The sequence below is a fragment of the Lucilia sericata genome, unplaced genomic scaffold (genome assembly GCF_015586225.1).
Source record: "Lucilia sericata isolate MDLA Ls3-8-SP2 unplaced genomic scaffold, ASM1558622v1 Contig000147F_arrow, whole genome shotgun sequence".
In the NCBI taxonomy this organism is placed as follows: domain Eukaryota; kingdom Metazoa; phylum Arthropoda; class Insecta; order Diptera; family Calliphoridae; genus Lucilia; species Lucilia sericata.
The window spans coordinates 516,687-537,930 of NW_023994179.1; the positions used below are offsets into that span (position 1 = coordinate 516,687).

General features: G+C 27.2%; 1 protein-coding gene across 11 annotated transcripts; it reads left to right on the top strand.

The window, feature by feature from the left end:
• Positions 1–7,609: 7,609 nt before the first annotated feature.
• LOC119601182 (glycerol-3-phosphate dehydrogenase [NAD(+)], cytoplasmic) lies at positions 7,610–21,003 on the top strand. 11 transcript variants are annotated; one of them, XM_037951949.1, is made up of 7 exons: positions 7,610–7,916; positions 9,659–9,876; positions 10,040–10,217; positions 17,786–18,181; positions 18,240–18,577; positions 18,655–18,747; positions 20,872–21,003. In XM_037951949.1, exons 2-7 carry the CDS (start codon positions 9,833–9,835, stop codon positions 20,882–20,884), a joined length of 1,062 nt encoding a protein of 353 aa, XP_037807877.1. In that variant the 5' UTR covers positions 7,610–7,916; positions 9,659–9,832; the 3' UTR covers positions 20,885–21,003. The 11 variants fall into 11 exon arrangements, with proteins under 11 accessions (XP_037807877.1, XP_037807868.1, XP_037807871.1 ...); XM_037951940.1 differs by lacking the exon at positions 20,872–21,003 and adding an exon at positions 20,013–20,757; XM_037951943.1 differs by lacking the exon at positions 20,872–21,003 and adding an exon at positions 20,013–20,757 and having other exon boundaries at positions 7,610–7,692.
• Positions 21,004–21,244: the final 241 nt, after the last annotated feature.

Consider the following 21,244-nt stretch of genomic DNA (forward strand, 5'->3'; position numbering starts at 1 on the left):
CTGTCAGTCCGGAGGTTGTGGGTTCGATTCCCTCCAGAGACTCTAACAAATGTAAAAATCTTGATTTATTTCACCTTAACGTAATACTATGAGATATATTCTGTGAATTAATGGAAAGCAATCACTATAACCTAACAAGTTAGTGTTAAAAAATATGGTTAATGGTTCAAAAACCAAGGTTTCTGATTTTTATACCCTACACCACTAGGTATTATGCGTTTGTGCCTTCATCACCCTTAAAGTAAACCAATCGGCTCAGAAACGTTTAAGCTATAAGCCGTCCCTCTGTGTGTCCATGTAAACCTTGTGCGCACGGTATAGATAGCAATTTTCAAGATAACAAGATAAAATTTGGCACATAATCTTCTCTTGACCCACGTCTATTGAAAATGGTTGAAATCGGTCCATTATTTCACCTAGCCCACATACAATTAGACCCCTGAAAAGGACTTATAAGCTCATAATTAAGTTAAATGTTCTAGTATCTCTAGAAAAATCTCAAAAAAACTGACGATTTTCGTAATGATCGCGCCTCATTTGACCCTAGCCTCCATATAAAGTCCCCTTCAGAAAATGACTTGAACCCATAATCTTAGAAAATAAATTGTTTGACAAATTGTTCAAATATTTCCAAAGTAAGGTGTAAAACTTCTTAAATGCCTTATTATTAAAAATAATCAAAGTTTTTAACATACTTACTGGTCGACTATGACCGATTTTGTTATTTTTAATAAAGATATTGGATTGGATTAGTTATGAGAATTATTTGTATTTTAAATGAAAGTACAATCTATGCCATTCATTATCTGTGGCTAAAGAACAAAAAGTCTATATTTTTTTTTTTAACTTTGATAAAAAATAAACATTTTGCTAATGGTATATCTTCATCATTAATAGACATATACCAACAATTCAAACTGGAAAAGAATTGCGAAGCCTACGTCACTCCTATTCGATAAATTTAAAAAACTTGCTAAAAAAATCCCATATTTAAGAGTTAGTTCTTAAATATGGGACTTTTTTTAGCATATTAATATAAAAAGTATTGCAAAGTTGGCCAATTTATAAGTTTAGTTCTCATACGTTTATCTTTTAGCAATTATAAATTGATAAAAATCTAAATAAAAAATGTTTTTAAATTAAATTTAACTCGTTAGTACCAACCATCATAGCAACCAATGTGTGGGATAAATTATAATTTACCAAAAAAAAAAAAAATTAAAATACAACTACTAAAAAAATATGAATATAATAACAATAAAACACGCCCAACATAAATTATTTGAATTATTACGAGTATCAGATGAATTATTAAACTTGACAGATATGAATTTTAACAACAACTGCCAAATCATACAAGTGAGTAAGTAATTAATGTTTTTTCTTCTATCAAACTTAAAATGAAATTAAGATTTTATTTTAACCTGTTTTATATATTAATAAATATTTGTTGGTTTTTTGTTTTTATCATCTTTGTTTATTACTATTTATTTAGTGGCAGTCCGTAGTTTAATTAAGTATTTGCTGAAATTAAGTCAAGAACTGGTTTTTTTACCCCAAAGAAGAAAAAATAATTTGGACAAAAATAATTTCTGGCTTTTAAGGTAAAAATAATTAATAATGTGAAAGACATAAAAAAATTTAGTCAATAGGTTAGTAAATTAATGTCTGATGACTTTAACATGTTTAAATATTGGTACTTTTTTGTATTTGTATGCAATAAACACTGAAAACATCACCATCAACGCCATCAACATCATCAGTCATTGGTTTATTAATTTTTTTGCCTTAAAAACGTTTAAAACATTTATGTATGTTTTCGTTGGCTTTTACCAAATATTGCGTACTAAATATTGGCCTTAAATACTCGTATTTATGTTTAACACAACTCAACAAATAATAATTTCAATAATTTCAAAGCATTTGTAAATGTCCGTCTATCCATCTATGCACCCATTGTTTTGTGTGTTAGTGTGTGTGTGTCTCTGCTTTTTAACAGATCATTGATTCCCCACCATTTGTTATCATCAAATTCATCTTCAGCATCAATGATTTTTATTTAATTTCAAAGATTGTTTTATTTTTTATGCTCTTCAATATCTGTTTTTTTTATTTATTATAATCATGACCCCACTTGTTTTTTTTGTATTCAAACACAAGAAAAAAACCAAACTTTTTTATTGGATCCATCCATGGTGAAAATGATATCAAGGTCGTTGAAATTACCAACATACATACATGTACGTACACAAACAAACAAACACACACGTGCAGTCTTACAGTGAATCTTGTAAATATGTATACGAGTTCGAGTATTTAGGTGGCGATACCAATATTTACACACATTATTTCGTATATAAAACACGTGTCCCTCGCGCAACCTGTTAATTAATTGCGATTGTAGTTAAATGCAAAATTACTAACACCTGAATGTTGAAATAAATACAATTAGTTGAACTTTTGAAAAGATCATTATTGTTACGTTTACCATTTAAACCTCAATAGTGTTGATGAAACAAAAGAAATTCTTTCAAAACTAATTTAAAATAAAATAATTTATGTAATTAAGTTAAAAAGAAAATATCGCGTCTTTCATTGAGAGCATTTTTTGTTTTGGTCATTTTTCGAATAGTAGTGAAATTGTCTTTTCATTCTTTAAAAGTTTAATATTGAAGATTATTTGGATTTTTTTTTCATTTCATGTTCTATTTTTGAGTTTACATTAAATCGCTGGTCTATACATTGAATGCGAGTTAGGGCCGACTTGTGTGATCGTGTCGTGAAATGTACGTCCAGTACTTCCGCACAAACATTTGAACATTGTCGTATTCCATAAATAATGGTTTTGGATTGTACTTTCATATGAAATAAAAATCTTTACCATATATTATACAAATGGAAAAAGTGGAATCTCAAAATTAGCCAATTTTCTGTTCATTCGTTAATAAAATTTATTAGGGTTTATGCCACAGTCTTAATCTACTTTAGCAAACTTTATTACTTTGAAGTTGATAGTTGTAAAAATACCGATTTAGTAGCTAAATCTGTCGCAACCGCTGTGATATATATACATTTTGTCTGTCTCTTCGTAGTCTATGGGAAAAATAGCTAATCACCTGGGTAGTCAGTGGCAAGGGATAACCCTAAGTGGTATGTTAAATAGGTAGTTCAGGACTGCCCTACCTAACTGTTACAACTATCAACTTTTGATGTGCAAAATTTTATCAAGATCGAAGCAAAGTATTTTTGACCTTTTAAACTGTATGGATGCTAAGGGAAATCGTACACCTATTTTGTCCATACTATACATTTCTAAATATCTAGCTTCTCATTTCGTAAACGTTTTCGTGCCTACGGGCGAACATGTGTACGTAGATCGTCGTATAATCTTAAGCCCCTTTTACACACAAGTAATACATTCTGACAAAATTGTATGTAGAAGAGTACGGATGGGAGCGTCTAAAAGCAATATATAATGAAACCATCACACATTGGGAGAAAATATATTTTGAAATGATTCAAAAAACAAGCAAATCGCATTGGATCAGGAATAGAGTTCTAATAATCGACTTTCGAATAATCGAACAATCAAAAATAGTCGAAAATTTAAAAAAGAGGAAAAAAAGTTAAAAGCTCTAAAATAGTCGGAAAAACTCTAAGTCAAAAAAACGAAAAGTGGGAAAAAGTCGAAAAGTCGACTATTTATAAAATACTAAAAATCGAAAAGTCTAAAAGTCGACTTTTAATTTAATGAAAAAAGTCGTAAATCGTCTTTTCATAAAATGCAAAAATTCGAAAAGTCGACTTTTCGTTTTAACTATAGACCCCTATTTTTATGTAAACAGATACAAATAAGTAAAACAGCTGTTTCCATCTTACTTTGTTATTCTTTTTTACCCATCGTGTAAAAACAAGAAATACAAATCTACTACTTTTATTCTCTTTTTAGTCATACGGATGGAATTTCATTTTACTTTTTCATTAGACTTTTTCGTACGAAAAGTGTGATCGTGTGAAGGGCCTTTTACAAGGACCCAGATATATTCAGAAATGTTTTACATACGAAGTAATAAATTCAATATGGCTGCAATTAAAATAAAATCAAATCGAGTTACGGAACGGTGATGCAACTCCACTTACTTTTTTATTTAAAAAACTCTTGTGTTTTCCCAGGGTTACGTGTAAAATGTAGGTTAGTCAGTTTACCATTTAAACAACCAACAGCATCAGCCTGACCAGCAGCAGTTGTAGTTTCTTTCAATACACAATGGCAAATATTTGAAAAAAATACATATAATAAAAATCATAAAATACAAATACTATTTTATGCAGCGAGACTATAACAATACAAAACAAAAAATAAAATTTATGTTAGACATTGTGGTATCTCGGTTAAACCTTTGTAAAACAGAAATAAATAATAATAACAAAAATCATTCGTCATATTTCATAACATGTAATAATTAGTAATTATATTAAATTTAGATTGTATGGAACATACAATACATCATCAGGCGCAAAAGAGATACAAATGCATTCATTCAGTTGTTTATTAGTTTATACTTGTACTATATGTATGCATGTATGTATGTATGTATGTGTATATGGAAGTTTTAAAATTAAAATTCAATTAAGAAAAATTATAACAATACTTTTTCTAATGGTCAAATTTTATAATCTATTTATTAAAGGGTGTGTTAGGGAGTGCACCATCATCAGTTTTGAGTTGGTGTTAATAACGTGACCATATGAATAACATTGCAATGTTTTCCATCTTCACATCTGTGATCTGTCACATAATCCATAACTTTTTTTAATTTTATTACAAGTTTTAACAGTTTTTTATTGATATTTTTACGATCAAAACGTAGGTTGAATGCATTTTTAAAACATATTGTCACATTGGTCATCTTCTTTTTCTTCTTCTTTTATATTTATATAATTTGCATAATATATTTACAACAAAACAAATTGTATACAATTTGTTATTATTTTGTGTGTTTATTATAAAATTTGACGTAGGAAAGGTCATGTATGCAAATGAATTGAATCCAAATAATTGGAATATTTAAGTGCGGAAATATTACCAAGTCCAATTTATAAAACAATGAAAAGAGAAATTAAAAAAAGCATGATAGGTATTTAGAATAGATTAAGTCCTACTAAACAGAACCAACTCGCTAATGTGGACGTGGTCTGTCTAGTCATCCACTTAAGTAATGGTAGAAATAAAAGCTTTCGTTATAGAAACCGAAATAGTCATTCACTTAAGTAATGATTGAAATGAAATTCATTGCGTTATAGAAACCAAAATAGGTATGTATGTGTTAATACTAAACCCTAATAAATAATCAATATTTAATTGTTGTTTTAATTCTTTTTTAAAACATTAAACAACAACAACAAGCAACAAATGCCTTACGCTATACTAAATAAGTATTTGTTTATTCATATTTACATTATTACACTCCCAATAATTATTCAAATTATTAGTTCAAATATTTTAATGATATTAGGTCAATGTCAATTATTAATTTAATGCAAAACTTATGATTTAAATTATAAGAATTTACACGCAATTGAAAATCGATGATATTTTGAAATAAATAAAATCTCCAAATCATTATGTATGTAAATATTGTCATTCATTATAATATTAGTTTAACTTCGGTTAAGAGTCCAGGGGTGATCATTACAAGTAGTAATGTAAAATTTAAACATTAAAAGTACTAAATTACATTTCAAAGTCTTTAGAGTAGTCTTTTGACTAGTATGTTTATGGACTAGCCTTTTGACGGGTCTATAGACTAGACTATAGACAAGTCTATTGACTAGACTGGGAAAAGTATATGTACTAGTCAATTGACTACTTTCTTTAATTGTCCGTGAACTATTTTATGGACTGACTAGTCTTGTATGTGGACTATTCTATGGACTGGCCTAATGACTAGTCTATTGGCTAGACTGTAGACTAGTCTATCTATTGACTAATCTATGAACTAGCCAATAGAACATTTTATTGACCAGTCTATTCACTGGTTTATTATGAAGTTTATTGGCTGTTTTATTGTTTAGTCTATTGGTTTGACTATTGACTTGTCTATTTACTAGTCTGTTGGTTAGTCAATGGACTAGACTGTCCTATTGACTAGTATATGGGATAGTCTATTGATTAATACATGCATTAGCCTATTGACAAACCTATTATAATCAAAAGTTTGGAAAAGGTTTCTAATATGTCATGATTTATTACTGAATTTTCCATGCCTGATTTTAAGTGTCATTACTCTACTAGACTTATAAACTGCTCTAGGTAACTGCACAATTTCGTCACACCGTGTTATTAATCTGGGAATCCATTTTGGAAGTTTTAATGAAATGCTTAGGAAGGCATTTAGAATGAGTTTCATTCCACTCTTATTTAAAAAAAAGTGTCCTTAATGTGACTGCCTCTATTATTATAGCATTTTTTATAGAAGTCAGTTCTGAGCTAATTGACTGACTGACAAACAATACATATTAAATGCGTCAACAAATTCGCATACTTATTTCTTTTTATAGACGTGGCAGGTATTTCTTATTGTGTGACACAGCTGGTTATACTGCTCTTACCTGATATTATCCATTTACTTATTTCTTCGCAATACCATTGCCTGAAAATTAAGGCTCTTTAAATTAACCATCGATTGACTAAATTTTCATTTCAATGATCGCTTACATTTGTTTTAAGCACGTTCTTTTCTCTTCTGTTTGTATTAGCGTAATGTTATAGAAAAACCGACCTCCAACTATAATGTAATAAAAAACATTTTCTTTTTAATTTTACTTTTCACTGACACAACAAATATTTAATTCCCGCTCTTTTCTTTGCAGTTGTTTGTAAACAAACTTATAAAAAAGCTTTTATTGTTGTCTTTCTTTTTTTTTTTATTAAGAAACATATAAAGGAAGTAGATAAGTAACAACATTTGACATTAGATGGCGCCGTAATACAATTTGATGTATTTTTTTGTACAGCAACCGTTTTAGAAAGGAGAGTTCACATAAGGTGGTGTTATTCAATCAGCTGATTATATTTTCTTCACTTGACTGCTACGCACTGAGTTTGTTATTGTTTACTCTCTTTATTTAAAATGTCTGTTAAAACAGAGAAAAACTTCTTTAGTATTTCGAATTATTTATGTTAAAAAATCTGAAAATACCAAGCATTTTGTAAACAAATATTTTTTAATATAAATAACGGCATAATTGTTACCAATTTTATATAACAAGAATATTTTTTCTATTAAATGGTAACAAATTAAATTAAAAAATTTATAATTACACTTTGTAGATAACGTGATTAATTATAATGCAATTTGGTCAAACCTAGTTGTTGTGTCTTGGATAAACAATGTTAAATGTTTTCATTGAAAAGTTGACATTTTATTTCGAAATAAAACAAGAACAAATTATAATTTATAAATGAGTGGCAATTAATAAACAAATTAAAACATTTACAACGTTTAATGAAAGTGTTCAGCAAATTATACAAAAAATTTCAAGCCGCCTAAAGCTGAAAAATTTTCGGCGGCGGCTTTGAAATTTTTTCGGCGGCTAGGCTTAGTCGGCATTAAGCCGAACCGGCACAGGTCTCTGGCAAGAAGTGCGGTATTTGTAGCTAAAAATAATAAGAAAAATATAAAAACATCGGTAATAATTAATAAGTAAATATTGTGATAACCAAAAACTATGAACGCTAAAGTGTTTTAACAATAATAAAAGTTTTATTTAAAAAATACAATTTTTAAAAAACTCACACCTTTTGCAAAATAATTTGGTTCAAGATTATTTGCTTGTCTATTTTTTTGTAATTGAGAAAAAATATGTGTTTCAGATAAAAAAGTATGCTGTAATAGTTTGCAAAAAATATAAAAGTACAAATACTTGTTATTTTAAATTAAATAAGTAAATTTAATTTATAATGTATACATACATACATACATAATTGTGTGTTAATAAATTTTCCATAGTATCATAAGATTTTTCATTTACTTGGAATTTTATTTTCTTATTTCGTTGTTATTTCTTTATTTTAAAGTGCATTTCAATGGAATTTCTTAACAATAACCCTTTTACCCCCCCACATTTGATGGAATTTTTTTAAGGGTGACACAGACAGACGATTTGTGCTCACTCCTAGTGAGATTTATTTAGTAAAAGTAAACAAATATTAGGTGTTGTCAATTTGTGTACTAATTTGTTAAATTTTAGAGGGTTTAACTAGACCGACAAATGTTTAACACTATCTTTGCCAAGCATTTTTGGGGGAAATACCTTACGACACTACTGATATTTTGACATTTTTCGGAAATAATTTGCTTTACTTTACTTCATATCGACAAATACATTAGAATGTACCGTGGATCACTTTTTTTAGATATATAAAATATATGTAATCTTTTGGAAATAGGTCTAAAAATTCCTTAATTTTGAGGTCATCGAAAGAAAAATAATTAAAACATTCTAATATAAATTTTTAGGACACAAAATTGATATGATTTAATTCGGAGGTAATGTCTGATTATCGTTTAAAAGCCCATTCGAACGATATATGAATTATCCAAAAGGAAGAGACACCCAAACTAACAGACATCAAACCAAAAATGCTCACAAAAGCTTTAAATTGAATATTCCATACGTGGTTAAAGAGTTATGGAAATCGTAGTCGTTTAGAACCGGCATGTTATGTCCATATACATAAATCTATGGCTATTGATTGAACTTAAAATACCAAGATTTTTTAAAGAATTAAAAAGTATTTTTAAATAAATAAGATGCAGGGATATTATAAATTAATCAGAAATTTAAGCTCTTTGGACTAACATCCACTGTATTTGCCAGTTTATGCGAGATATATTACTATAGGAGTCGCCTAAATGACAGCTCTAAGGAATCTGAATCGCTGCTGCATCAGAAGTCTTGTGCTTTCTAATAAGAATGTTGAGGTATAGAACTTTACAGAGGCCTATCTATGCTCAACTCACTAGGTTGAATTTGTACCTTGGAAGAATATTGGTAGCCGCTTCTTCGCGGTCTTGGGTACTCACTGCGTTGTGGAACGGTATCCTTATACAAAATAGGCGTTTACCGATCCAATGTACTTATCATAGCTTTTGAACGTGAAGTTCGACTCATCTCGCTCCGTTCTATACAATAGACCAAACAACTTTCTGTGTCCAGTCAACAGACCAGCTAAAATTTCTCCCAAACGGATTTTCATAGTCAAAATTGTCCTTGTAAGAAAATAACCTAACATAACTCAAAATATTTAAAGGAGTTCTTTGTAAATCTAGACCTATTTAATGATTATAAAATAAATACTGCCAGTAGGTTTCTAAACATTAAAACAAATAAAAATAAATTTCAAGATAAACGAAAAACGCTAAAACGAAAAACAAAAATTAAAAATAAAAATAATTAACTCTCTATTTGTTTTTTTATCTCTATTACCTACTCTCTTCTATTAATTTTTTTGCTTGTTTATGCTCTATCACTCTGAGTCTCACATTCACGCTAACTCACACTCTCTTAATAATTTTATTTTGAATTCGTATGATAACAGACAAGAGTAAAAAATTAAGTATTTTACTAACTAAACAAAAAATATAAAATTTAGTCGTAGTTGCTACTTCGGCCGTGTTTAACGTGTTATTTTTTAAACTCTAGACATTGAAAAAAATACAAAACGCATTAGTGCAAAAACGTAAAAAATTGCATTCATAGAAAAAAGAAACTTAGAAACTTTACTGTAATAATAATTAAATAAAACAACAAAAAACATTAACTAAAAATGGCTCAAAAGACAAGTGTATGCATTGTGGGTTCCGGCAACTGGTAAGTTTATATAGTTTTTTTAATTATGGTATTTAATTGTTTCTATTATTTTTGATATTTTTGCATTTAATAGAAGTTATATAATTTTTGTTTACATAATAAATTTAAAAAAATTGTTTTAAATTAAAAACTAAATGCATTTTCTATTTCGTTTTTTGTATAGGGGTTCTGCTATAGCCAAAATTGTGGGTGCCAATTGTGCTAATTTGCCCGAATTCGAGGAACGTGTCACCATGTATGTGTATGAAGAAATGATCGATGGCAAGAAATTGACAGAAATCATTAATACCACCCATGAGAATGTTAAATATTTACCCGGACACAAATTGCCACCAAATGTGGTAAGTTCAATGTTCAGATTTTCATATCTCATGGAAAACTTTTTTGGTTCTTATCAGTTAGTTGATTATTATTGAATTTAGTCAAATGACTAATTGTTTAATAAGGCGATAACTGATAGTATTTGTACCATGACCATTAAACAATTAAACTTTGAATATCTAGAAAAAAATAACAATATTAAATGGAAATTTATTTTTTGCTTTTTTGTTAAGGTCTTTTTATTATTTTTTTTTATTATCAAATAAATTAAGTTTTATCTTTATTAGTATTTTATCTTATTACAGCATTAGTTTATTTTATATTTTAGTTTTAGATTTCTTATGTAATGAATAATTTGTTTGTAAAATGTAGAGATTAAAACAAAAAAGAAACAAGAAAGTAAAAATATTTCAAGAGCATTAACAACAAATGCCATTTGTCGAGTACATCATCTCTTTAGTTTTGTGCATGCAACACAAGAGTTGCCAAATTTCAATTATATTTCAATTTCTTTACAATATTTAAAAAACTTTGCTTCTAAATTGAACTGAAACAATGGTGCTAATTTTCAAGTCAAACAATTTCTAAATTTTAAAAATGTTAAATTCATTCTTGATTTTTTTTAATAATTTTTCTTTTAATTTTTATTAACGACACGTGCAATTTTTTTATTAATTTTAAATTATTTGAGTTCTATAGATCTTTTATTCTAAAATTCGTGTTTAAGCAAGGCTTTATCGTCTTTTTTTGACTATTGTTCATTGCTGAATAAATTTATGGCTAAATGAAATTTAAATTCAAATCACGTTCTAATTTGGAATTGTGAATCTTTACAAATATGTACTTTGGAGTTTATAATTTTCTACTTTTAATTAACCTAATTCCATTTACTAATACAAAAACTAATTTCCTAAGATAAAAAATGTTTAGAACTATTTTACAAGAACATTTTATTAATTTTTATTTATTGTCTGTAAATGAATGGCTGTCTGATAAAATAACCAATTGTAACCAAAGACATAATTAAATAGAAAGTTACTCTTAACAGATTTAAATTAATAATTTTGTTATAGTTAAATAAGTTTTTCTTTCTCATTATTGCTAATTTCCACTAAATTAAATTATTTTAAAATTAAAAACCATTTGGCATCTCTAACATGTCATTAGCTTTAGATTTTCTTTACACTTTATTCTCATTTATTTATTTATAAAAAAAAAATCAAAACTTATATACAAACTAATTTCATACAATTGCTATTACAGCTTAAAAAACAAAAATTTCTAATTTAAAATAGAAATCACTTCTAAATAATCAATTTCAAATCTTACGTAAAAATTTGTTACCATATGTTTGTGGCTGATGCACCTCTCACTTAATTTTCTTGTAAATGAAAGTAAAATACTAGTGAACATGCATTTACTATGCACCCCGGTTTCGACTACAAACAACATACAAGTCTTTGGTATTACCTAATCTAAAAAAACATTGACATTGAAATTTTTCATTGTTACGATGGTTTATTTTTAAATAGAAAAAAAAAAAAATAAAAAGAATATGAATGTGGAAAGTTTTTCTCGTTATTTTTTCACTTTTATGTTATGTTTCTTCTTTCAATGTTGCACATTGGCAAAGAGTGTGAAAGGCTGTCATGTCATTCTTTTAATTTTTTAATGTAACAATCAAATGCTGCTGCTCTTGACGTCATGTAAAAACTAGCAGAGATGTGAAATTTGAAATTTTGAAAGGTTTCTAAATTGTAATCAATAATTTAAATATGTAATACTTTTAACAATATGCATAATAATAAAGTTGCAAAAAAGTTTTATTGCTTTCCGTGGTATATTGAAAAACATATTTACAAGTTTTAAAATAATTCTAAATGACCATCTCCGTATACCTTCCTTCCCCACCCCAGTGGGTTGATTACTGTTTTTTACATAGGAATATTGTTGTTTCTATATAAATGTGTTTGTAAGTGTATTATTTTTAATGCAATTTTCTCTCTTAACTATATGAGGGAGATGTTTTTCTCTTCTTTTTCTTTTTCATTGTTTTCAAATGAAAGTGTAGTTTTTTTTCTCATGCATTAATGCCATTGGTAAGAACTGTAGGTCAAGGCCAAACATATTTATAACAAAGTTTGTCTTTATTGTTGCCAGGGTTTCTTGACTTTGTTTGGCTAAAATATTTTGAAAATTGTCATTTGGCACTGTTAACATTATGTTAATTTTTTCTTAATTTTTTTGCAAATATTTATGTTTTTCAATTTACATACTTTTTAGATATTTAAAATTTTTAAGTTTCTTGATATAATTTGAAATAGTTTTTTATATCTATGTCACTGAACCGTAACAGTTAAAAATTGAAACTATATAGATAGAAGATAGATAGATAGATAGATAGATAGATAGATAGATAGATAGATAGATAGATAGATAGATAGATAGATAGATAGATAGATAGATAGATAGATAGATAGATAGATAGATAGATAGATAGATAGATAGATAGGTAGATAGATAGATAGATAGATAGATAGATAGATAGATAGATAGATAGATAGATAGATAGATAGATAGATAGATAGATAGATAGATAGATAGATAGATAGATAGATAGATAGATAGATAGACAGATAGATAGATAGATAGATAGATAGATAGATAGATAGATAGATAGATAGATAGATAGATAGATAGATAGATATAGATAGATAAATAGATAGATAGATAGATAAATAGATATAGATAGATAGATAGATAGATAGATAGATAGATAGATAGATAGATAGATAGATAGATAGATAGATAGATAGATAGATAGATATAGATAGATAGATAGATAGATAGATAGATAGATAGATAGAATAAATAGATAGATAGATAGATAGATAGATAGATAGATAGATAGATAGATAGATAGATAGATAGATAGATAGATAGATAGATAGATAGATAGATAGATAGATAGATAGATAGATAGATAATAGATAGATAGATAGATAGATAGATAGATAGATAGATAGATAGATAGATAGATAGATAGATAGATAGATAGATAGATAGATAGATAGATAGATAGATAGATAGATAGATAGATAGATAGATAGATAAATAGATAGATAGATAGATAGATAGATAGATAGATAGATAGATAGATAGATAGATAGATAGATAGATAGATAGATAGATAGATAGATAGATAGATAGATAGATAGATAGATATAGATAGATAGATAGATAGATAGATAGATAGATAGATAGATAGATAGATAGATAGATAGATAGATAGATAGATAGATAAATAGGCAGATATGTATATTTCATAACCGATTGATCACTATACATACATATATCTCTCAAAGTCTCGAATGTATGACTAGCTGCATAATTTGAATTTCTTGAAAGATTTGAGTATACATATTTAAAACATTGAAATCGAAATACAGTAATTCAAATATCATTTATTTCCGTTCATTCTATAATTTTATGCCGGTGTAGTTCTAAAAGTTTATATTTTATAATACTAATTCCAATTGTACAATAATTAACCACAATTATATTGTAATCAATTAAATTATATACATATTTCTTTACTATAAAAAGGCAACAAAGTTAATGTTAGCAAATTTTCAGAATCTTATCATTTAAACTTTAAAAATTTCAAGTACTTTAAAAAAAGGAAAAAATTTTCATTAATGGCCATCAAACATGTTGTATTTTGAAAAAAAAAAAAAAAAATACCGATAAAAATAAAAATACACATCAGTCATAACAATCGTATGTTTTTTGATGCTTATCAAAAACCAAAAAATTATCTACATTTATTTTATGAAAGGAAATAGAATCAAAACCACAAGCGGCTGGCAACAAAATGCACTTAAAAACACACTGATATGTGTGTATATGATATTTGAAACTTCTTAAGTGGATTTATATAAATTTGGTATAAGGCAAGTGAAAACATTAAAATAATTTAAACATTTTTTCTGATAATTTTTGGGAATTTATTTTAATATTCAATTGCAGACAAGGGTTTCAAATTTCTGATAAAGATTTGACATTTCAATATTAACTACTAGTGATTATGTATCTAGTATTGTCGCTTGTCGTCACAATTTTAATTTCATGGTAGACAATTTGTAAATTATTGTTTACTTTTGTTTTGATTTATAACTTGGCACTTTTACTTGATTTATTTTGTATTTCTTTTTAACAAAAACAAAAAAAAGCAAAAAAAAGTTTAATGAACTTTGTCTCCAAAACACCAAACAAAATAAATACGAAACTTGCTATGAAAAACTATTTATGCATGTAAATTGTTAAATACTTAAATGCAAAGTGTATGCATAAATTGTATGTATTAAATTTGATCAACGCAGCATAAAAAAACGTTTTTAAGGTTCATTAAACATTAAAAATATAAAAAAAGCTCTTCAAAATAATAATTTAAGAATTACTGGTTATTTATTAATATGAGAGGCATAACCAAACAATTTTATTGTTTATAAATAACAGTATTTAAGCCTACAAGGTGAAGCAATTCGTATGTAATTAATTGCATAGGTATATTTTTTATATAAAGCTGATGTCATTTAATTAGTAATAATAAAATAAAGAAGAGAATTAATCTAAGATTTTTCAATTTGTTTTTTATTATTTAAAGAATTAATATGTGTCTCACTTAAAAAAGAAATTTCTTAAAATGCAATGAACTTTCTTAATTAAAAATCTCGTTATTTGCATGCGTGTTAGATATATATCTTGACAAAGGCTGTCTGTTTTTTTTATACTGTTTACATTTCTATTTTTTGGCATGGAATCAAGAAAAAAATGACTGCATATAAAAATTGGCTTATTTGTTTATAAATTTTCATATGTGTGTTGCAAAAATTTTTAATATTTTTTTTACAAAAATAGAAATAAATTCAAAATGACATGATTATAAGTATGACATGTGCGCATTCAAAATATTGTACAAATTGTTTATATACTAAACACCTATTCAATTAATCTGATAACCTTCTATTTCACGTAAATCTAAAATGATATTTTTATTTACTGGAGATCAAAAAAGCAAATCCACAAATCTAACAAGTTGAAAGAAATTGCAATTGAAAATATAATATTTTGTATATTTTAAGTAAGTTAGTTAGTTAATTAGTTAGTTACTAGTTAGTTAGTAATAGACTATAGACTGGACTATAGACTAGACTATAGACTAGACTATAGACCAGACTATAGATTAGACTATAGACTAGACTATAGACTAGACTATAGACTAGACTATAGACTAGACTATAGACTAGACTATAGACTAGACTAGACTATAGACTAGACTATAGACTAGACTATAGACTAGACTATAGACTAGACTATAGACTAGACTATAGACTAGACTATAGACTAGACTATAGACTAGACTATAGACTAGACTATAGACTAGACTATAGACTAGACTATAGACTAGACTATAGACTAGACTATAGACTAGACTATAGACTAGACTAGACTATAGACTAGACTAGACTATAGACTAGACTAGACTAGACTATAGACTAGACTAGACTATAGACTAGACTAGACTATAGACTAGACTAGACTATAGACTAGACTAGACTAGACTATAGACTAGACTATAGACTAGACTAGACTAGACTATAGACTAGACTATAGACTAGACTATAGACTAGACTATAGACTAGACTATAGACTAGACTATAGACTAGACTATAGACTAGACTATAGACTAGACTATAGACTAGACTATAGACTAGACTGTAGACTAGACTATAGACTAGACTATAGACTAGACTATAGACTAGACTATAGACTAGACTATAGACTACACTATAGACTAGACTATAGACTACACTATAGATTGCACTATAGAATAGACTATTGAGTAGAGTACAGACTAGACTATAGACGAGACAATATACTGGTCTATCGACTACTATGAGAACTAATTATAAAAAGTTTATAAGTTTTAAAAAGTACCAATAATGTCATGGGGGTACCGCGTTTTTTTTTTTTTTTTTCGATATAAAAAAGTACTGAATATGGTGCTAAAGTACTGTATTTTCCATGACTATTCGTGATTAGACCATGAATAAAGGGGTTATAGATGTAATAATCAACCTTTGACCTCCAATATCTCCTTTAGCGTAAACTATATTTTCGGTGACTTTTAATCCCCTACTAATTATGCTAAGGAGAAGCTATGCGCCCATTTTCTTTAAGCTATCTAAAATTCCACAGCAAAACCCTTATTTTCCTGGGCTAATAGTTTATAATATAAAAATACACTAAAGTTTCCACTCCTGATTAAAACTTTTATTTTCGATTTCTTTTTTATATAATGAAACATTTCCGGAAGTAAATTTTTAATTTGATTGTGTCTACCATATGGTTTTTTCTATTTGAATAAAAATATGGTTTAACTCTTCTTAAGTTAGCGTAGGCCCTAAGTGGTTGCTTGATTTATAACCAAAAAGGTGAAGGGTATAAAACGTCATGCTAATTTTAAATTTGAAACCCCATTACAAACTTAAAATCATAAAACTACTTTGCTTAAGATTAGCTTTGTATTTTAAACCGAGAACAATGAGAGCATATTTCTCTATTTAATGCTAAACTCTAGACACTTTTACTTGTTTGTTCAAAATAATTTATAATTTTATTATTTCCAAAACCAATTTTGTATAGAAATGTGGTTGCTTTTTCCCTATTAATGTATGTATGTAAATATATGTATGTGGAAGTGTTTATTTTTATTATTATTCTTATTATTTGACGTTATTTATTTGTTATCAACAAAAATACAAAACAAACAAAACACATTTGTTTCTATATTTAATGGAAGATTTAAAGGGTTTGAAAGAAAAAAACTTTTGTTTATTTTTAACTTAACACTTTTGTTTTGAATGAAAACAAAACCATTAAATTATTCAAATTTATTAAGATATGCTTGCAATACAAGTGACAAGTTTTTGTGCCAAAAAAATGGACTAAGACACACTTTAATATGTTATTTAATAGGTGTTTTTTATTAAATTTATTAATATGACATTTAAAATATAACACATCCAAAGATAACCTGTTTGTTTTGATTTTATTGAAATTGAAAGCATACTTGTTTTTGTATTACATATTACTTAATATTTGTTTAAAAACTTCAATTGTTTATTTTGTGAATTCTTTTTAAAATATTTGTAAACAAATTGTTAGAAAAAACAACTCAACTTCTGGGGTTATTTATTTGATTTAACAAAAACTTTGATAACATTCATTAACTTTAACGCCCTTTAATGTTTATTTTAGAACTTAAAACAAATTCCAAATTCTTTACCAAGAAGCCATACAATAGAAGATTCTATATTTAGTTTAATTTAAACATAGCAACACCAAAAATAATAAAATATTATTTAGCTTTATCTATTAAATTAGTTAAAGGCCAATGCCAAAAATATCAATAATACTTTTTGAATTGCGTCTAGAGATTGCTTATCACTAATTAAAAACCTAAACCCAAAATAAATTTAAAAATAAATAATTCATATTTTCGTTATTTTGATGTTATTTTTAGGTTGCTGTACCCGATTTGGTAGAGGCTGCCAAAGATGCTGATGTCTTAATTTTCGTTGTACCCCATCAATTCATTCCCAATTTCTGTAAACAACTTTTGGGTAAAATTAAGCCCAATGCTGTGGCTATTTCCCTAATCAAGGGCTTCGATAAGGCCGAAGGTGGTGGCATTGACTTGATCTCACACATTATTACCCGCCATCTTAAAATCCCCTGCTCTGTACTTATGGGTGCCAATTTGGCCAATGAAGTGGCTGAGGGACAATTTTGTGAAACCACAATCGGTTGTCGCGATGCCAAATATGCCAAAATCTTACGTGATCTCTTCCAAGCCAATCACTTCCGTGTGGTAGTGGTTGAGGACTCAGATGCTGTAGAAATCTGTGGTGCTTTAAAGGTATTCGCGAAAAACTTTCAATAATGTAAAAAATACTAAAACTGTTTTCACTTTTTAGAATGTGGTAGCCATGGGTGCTGGTTTCGTTGATGGCTTGGGTTTGGGTGACAACACCAAGGCCGCTGTTATCCGTTTGGGTTTAATGGAAATGATTCGCTTTGTGGAAATCATGTATCCCGGCAGCAAATTGTCCACCTTCTTTGAAAGCTGTGGTGTAGCTGATTTAATTACCACCTGCTATGGTGGCCGCAACCGTAAAGTCGGCGAAGCTTTTGTTAAATCTGGCAAAACCATTCAACAATTGGAAACTGAAATGTTGAATGGACAAAAATTACAGGGTCCCCTTACTGCCGAAGAAGTTAGCTACATGTTGAAAAACAAAAACTTGGAAGAAAAGTATGATAAAACTAATTTCTTTATAATCAATCTTCTAAATAAATTTAATTATTTTTTCATTTTATTTCTTTTTCTAGGTTCCCCTTATTTACCGCCGTTAATAAAATCTGCACTGGTGCCCTTAAGCCCCAAGACTTAATTGAATGCATACGCATTCATCCCGAGCATATGTAAGTTGTTCTTCAATCTGTGTGTAAAGTTTCTTCTTTCTGTCTTATTTTTATTATGTTTAACTGTGTATTTTTTTTTTTTTGATTTCTTAAAATTGCAAAATATTTTAAGGAGTGTTCACATTTTGGTGCAAATGCGTTGTTTTTTTAAAAGCAGCTTTTTTAATTTAACTTTTGCCAATTTGCTTTCTAGAATTTAAAATATATTAGCAGCATATTTTTATTAACTATAACTAATTTTACTTTTATTAAATTCTTAATTTGTCTAACTAGCTATAGTTTTTTCTTTAAATTCTGCTATTTATTTTTTATTAAACGACTAGTTTTAGAAATATTAGGGTAGTGCTGTATTGAACTTGCCAATGATGAAAATTAAAGAATTTTTGCATAATGCGTTTTTAGCAAAAAGTGCAATTCTTAGAGAAAAATGCAATTTTTATTTAAAAAAATAAATTTTTTAAGGGGAAAATGCAAGTTTTAGTGAAAAATTGAATTTAAATTTCTGTTAAAAATGATGTATTTGATGAAACTGAAAAATTTTGCCATTTTGTTGAAGGATATACATAAAAAATATTGGAATTATGAAAAGCTGCTAAGTTCATTGATCTTGATTTGTGTAATTTTTTGAACTTTCCTTCAGAACATTAGAATATAGAATGTTATTTTTAGGAAAAATAAACTTGGATTTATTCAGTTTAGTATAATAATTACTTACGAGTGTTAAGAAGCTCGTTATGTTTGCTCCAAACTGTGACCAGACCTCGTAATAATTTATTTTGTAATTGTAATTATACATTTTCTGTTTAAATTGTAACTAATTAAATATAATTTAATTAATGTTTAAACATCAATCTTACAGGATTCACAGTGAAAACAATTAGTTTTAAAGCAAACACTACACAAATGTCATTAAAAAAACAAAAAATTTCAAATACATTTTCTAAGTAAAACATAAAAACCTACAAGAAATTGTAAAACTGCACCAACCCACTGTTCAAGCATTTTGCACAAGAAAGTGTTCTATAGAAAAACCAACAAAAAAAAAAAAAAAAAACTATTGTAAATAACAAAAATTTGCAAAATGTTAAAATAATTAGGCATAATTGTAAACAATCAGTTATAATTCAAAATCTATTTATTGTAAATTTTAATTTAAACATTTTCCTCTTTACCTTTCTCTCATGCAGCTGTAGCTAATTTTATAACATTTGACATCATTTTCAGCATAACATTTTAATCATCATTTGTTATTGTTTTGTTTTTAGGCAATCATCATTACTGCCGGCACCAAAGCTCTAATAAGTTGTTACCCAGTCCTTACAAAAAAAAACCATAAACAAACAAAAGCCATACATGTTTGCAAAGTCTTAAATAAATAACAAACAAAAAATCTTAATAATAATAGTGTGTTACTGTCTAAATGCAAAACTAATAGAACAGCAACATGTCACACTACTATACTTTTTAACACTACCACCAACACCAAACACCACCTGACTTACTAAACCACATTGTTACGGCATCATTATTAAGTTTAAAAACCAAAAATTTTATAAAATTTTAATTTTACAAAAAAATATACAGTTTAATGCTCATGACTGTTTTAAAAAACATTAAAGTCTACTTTTAGCTTTTTGCTTATAATAAAAACAGCTAAAAGTAGACTTTATTTTAAATGCAAAGAGCTGTTAAACTAGGTTTCCTTTGATATGCTTTTATTTTAAAGCAAAATTTAACACATCATGTCATTAGAATTTACTATTTTTGTTTTTTTAATTTTAAAACCTTTTTATTTCTCTTATTATTCTTGCTATTTTTGTACATAATAAAGTGTAATTAATTGTTATATTATAAAATGCATTATAAAACTAAATTTTTAAAAAACCATTTTTTATAGTTAATAAATAAATAAACATTTTTCTAGAAGAAAATCCCAAAATCATGTTTCTTTTACAGCTTAATTGGCCTACAAAAAATTATTTTAATTCAATTTGAACACCAAAAAAAAAATACAAAAAAATAAATGTTAAATGTAGTGCTTGTCATTGCCTAGAATGTTGATGAGTTTCTCTAACTTTTTCTAACATTTCATAAACCTTATTATTTTCTTTCTTTATTCCACAGGCAAAAATTATAAATTATTTGTAGAAAAATCTGCCTAAAATTATTTTAAAACAAATACTTACTTATTCAAACAAACCAAACAACAACTTTTAAAAATCCTTCTAACCTTGATAAGCTTATAACTTAAACGCATAAACTGTGATTTGTTTTTTTTAATATACCATCACTATCTAGAAGAAAAAACAACAGCACAATTTAATTTCTTAGAATGCCTTAAAAAACTACAACAAACAAAATAACAAATATATTGGTGCTTAAATATTAATCTAAAACTTTACTTTTAAACACCCTAAAGATTTTAAGGCATATCTACAAACTCCCTCTCAAAAAAACTATCAAACTTGTTTTTTAACTAAAATTTTATTTTAAATAA